The sequence below is a fragment of the Nicotiana tabacum genome, chromosome 5 (genome assembly GCF_000715075.1).
Source record: "Nicotiana tabacum cultivar K326 chromosome 5, ASM71507v2, whole genome shotgun sequence".
Taxonomy (NCBI): domain Eukaryota; kingdom Viridiplantae; phylum Streptophyta; class Magnoliopsida; order Solanales; family Solanaceae; genus Nicotiana; species Nicotiana tabacum.
In genome coordinates, this window is record NC_134084.1 from 130,278,774 (window position 1) to 130,282,135 (window position 3,362).

A 3,362-nucleotide genomic window follows, 5' to 3' on the forward strand; every position below is an offset into this window, starting at 1 on the left:
ATGTCCAAATTAATAATCCTACGATCAAGAACAAATTTAGATTAAATTGTAAGAGACTTTGCTCTCATTATCATGATCTCTATCACGATGACAAATCTCAAAATTTAATCAAGGACCTTATCAAATTAATCAAATAATTAATAATAACTATGATATATAAAAGAATATCAAATGCCATATATTTTTATATCAAATAACATTCACAAAAATATGTTCAAATCATCAAATATGAGATTGGATCTAGGGCATATCTACTATATCCCTAACAATCTCCCACTTGCACTAGAGCCAATCGCTCTTATACTTCATTTCAAATGCCAAATGAACTTGCAGTCAGCAATCAATACTTGAATAAAGGTGTAATAACTTTCATATCAACAAAACTTGAGGTGACGAAACAGTTGCTTACCCAAGTAAACTTGTTTCCCACCATCCCTGCAAAGTCCATACAAAAATTGCTGAGAGTCACAATAAAACATTCATGAGTTGCTTTCCAAACTTAAAAATGAAACCATCTCATTAGTACTAGCTGCTAGTTAATTAGAACTAATAATCCCAAGAAACAACTGCTATATATTATAAACAGTTAATTAATATTTCCAAGCAACCTCGCTTACGTGTTAGCATAAGTTCACTATGTTAGAGGACGATGAAGGAACACTAATTCTATCCAGTTTTAAGCATGGATAAGCAGGGTTGTGGTGGGTTGACAGCTAGCATACTAAGCACGGATAAGTGAGGAGGATTGCAGTAGATATACTTTACACCAATCGGTATAATTTAACATGTGATAGCAGGTTACTTACTATTTATTCTAGGTTACCAATCAATCTATTAAGTAAAATTACCTATAATTACACCAGATTGAATATTTACACAGAATTTAAACTAGTATAAAAGTAATTAGACCGTGAATTTATTATTAACCCACCTAACGAAATTTGAGTGTGTGTAGTTGATTGATTTTAACATTGGCATAAATCTCCCGAAAAACAACTACGAATGAAATTGAACCAAGGAGTCGCTACAGAGCTGAGAGAAAAAATACAAGAGATGATCACAAACCAGATGTGGGATTCCCATCGTCCAGTCCTACGATAGAATGTGACACCACGATATTGAGAACTCCGAGACCTGGGCCCTCTTCTACTCTTCTTCACCTGCGATCTCCCCTGTGCAGATACAACGATACTCTGCTCATTCGAAGCTCCATAATTGGCTGAGAGATCCAAGCACTGCTGTTGCGGCAACTCAGCCTCTCCACTCACCGATGGAAATAGCTCCTTTAACACAAAACCGCTACGATTCCCACTTTCTTCATATTCATCGTCACCAGCAGTACTGCTGGAGGTTTCCATGTTAACAATGGAGGAATTGGAGGTTCTTGATTCTACTGGAACATCTTCAGAACTGAGATTAAGATCAAACATATCTCAAATTCCCACTAAATTACGTCCAAATGAGCACCACAAAAAATACCAGAGAAACAAAAATGGCAGCTGGATTTGGGGGTGGGAGGGAAAGGGTAGGAAGATAAAGGAATGTAGTCAAACACACACTACAAAAAAGGCATTCCTTGTGTATGTATGTGTGTGTATATATATATATGGAGAGAGTGAAAAGAGGGGGGTGGGGGGGGGGGGGCGTAGGAAATGAGAATTACATTGGTTTTGGGGCGAAGAAGGAAAGAGGGAGGGGGTAGCCGGCTATGGAGATTGTACAGTGGCAGTTAGGAAAACGTATTCTACGTTTGACATAATTATACTATACGGAAGAAGCAACAAGGACTTTTGTCCGTCTATAAGGAACAGGCCAAAAAAGTTTTCTAAAAGAGTGAACCTATTATTATTTGGGGAATCAAATAAAAAACATTTGACCATATTTTTTTTGCCGATAGTTTCTTAAAAATTTATTATTGTAGTCTATAGTAGTAGTTTCTAAATATATAATTTTTATTTTAAAATTTAACGAATTTATATCCAAATTCATAAGAAAAATAAATTATTTTGACTCTCGTAGTACTGAAAAGTTTCAATTAAATAACAGTGTGGCTTAGGGGCTTACTTGCTGTTATTCTCTTCTAGTAATACTTTTTACTCCCAACACGACTTTTAACCGTAGAGCGTGATCGACACTCGCAGATTATATTTTCACGCAAAATGAAACCCGATGCTCATTTTTAGGACCCGTTAGGCTATAGATTTTACCAAAATATATTTAGATTTTTCTTGGCAAATATATATTTGTTCATAAATTTTAGAAAATTTTAGCTCCTATAACAAAGCTTTATACCTTATTTATTATAAATTAATATCTTTTTAAAATATTATTTTCTTAGTAACCTTTTTGGTTTTATAGCAAAATATATATTTATGGTCACTTCCTACCGTTTAGCTATTAAATACTCTAGATAATATTTTTCTCTTTCCTACTTTCTATTCTTTCTCTCACAAAACCACCGTATAGTATACAACTTCAGAAACTACGATCTCTCTCCACCATCTCTCTCTCAACGTCAGTCTCTTCTCCATGAATACAACCACGATTCTTCGCTGATTCATCTCCATTATCTCGCGAAATTTTCAAATTTTTTTGTTCCAAAAAGTTGTGGTAAGTATTAAAGTTGTTAGATTTTCGCTAGTACATGGCTTCTTCTGTTTCTCTTTACTAATTTTTAGAAATAACCACCATTGTTATGCTTTTACCAGAAAACTCAAAATTTCATCTCTAATGGCTGATTCAACAACTCACAAGAGGGTTACCCGACATCGAAACAAGCCCAATTTGAGAAATCTTCGAAAGAATCAACACTTCCTGATGCAGAAAAGAGAAGAAAACTTATGGATGATGATTCAAGGATTAAGGGAAAAGATACTTTATTTTCATTGTATTGAATGTATCTTGCCGTCTTCAATATATTTCATTGTATTCATTGTCTTTAGTTTTTTCTACTCTTTTAATATATTCACTGTACTTAACTATATTCAATGTAATTATATAATTTCTAAGTTTCACTTTGTTTCACTGTTTTGTCCAGCAGTATGTATTCAATGTATTGTAGAATATATTCATATGTTTTTTAAATTAATATAATTTATATATTCAGATGTATATATGTATCCAAATTTGTCTGCAGTATGTATTTATATGTTTTGCACTATAGATTACCTGTTCTACTTCATATATTCAATGTATTGTATGTATTTAATTGTATTCAATGTAATTATATAATTTCAACATACAAATCTATTTGTAGTACCACTAAAAAAAAAAGGATGGATCGAATCTCTGAAGATTGCTTTGTTTTTGGGGTTTTTTTTTGGGCTAAGAATCTTTTCTATAACTGAAAATACAAATTTTGG

General features: G+C 33.1%; 1 protein-coding gene across 1 annotated transcript; it reads right to left on the reverse strand.

Annotated features, from left to right (window-relative positions):
- Window positions 1-307: 307 nt before the first annotated feature.
- LOC107790680 (ethylene-responsive transcription factor RAP2-7-like) lies at window positions 308-1,642 on the reverse strand. Its single transcript, XM_016612634.2, has 2 exons — window positions 1,066-1,642; window positions 308-435 (listed from the first exon to the last, which is right to left on the reverse strand). The coding sequence occupies exons 1-2, from the start codon at window positions 1,428-1,430 to the stop codon at window positions 375-377; spliced, it is 426 nt and encodes a 141-aa protein (XP_016468120.1). The 5' UTR covers window positions 1,431-1,642; the 3' UTR covers window positions 308-374.
- Window positions 1,643-3,362: the final 1,720 nt, after the last annotated feature.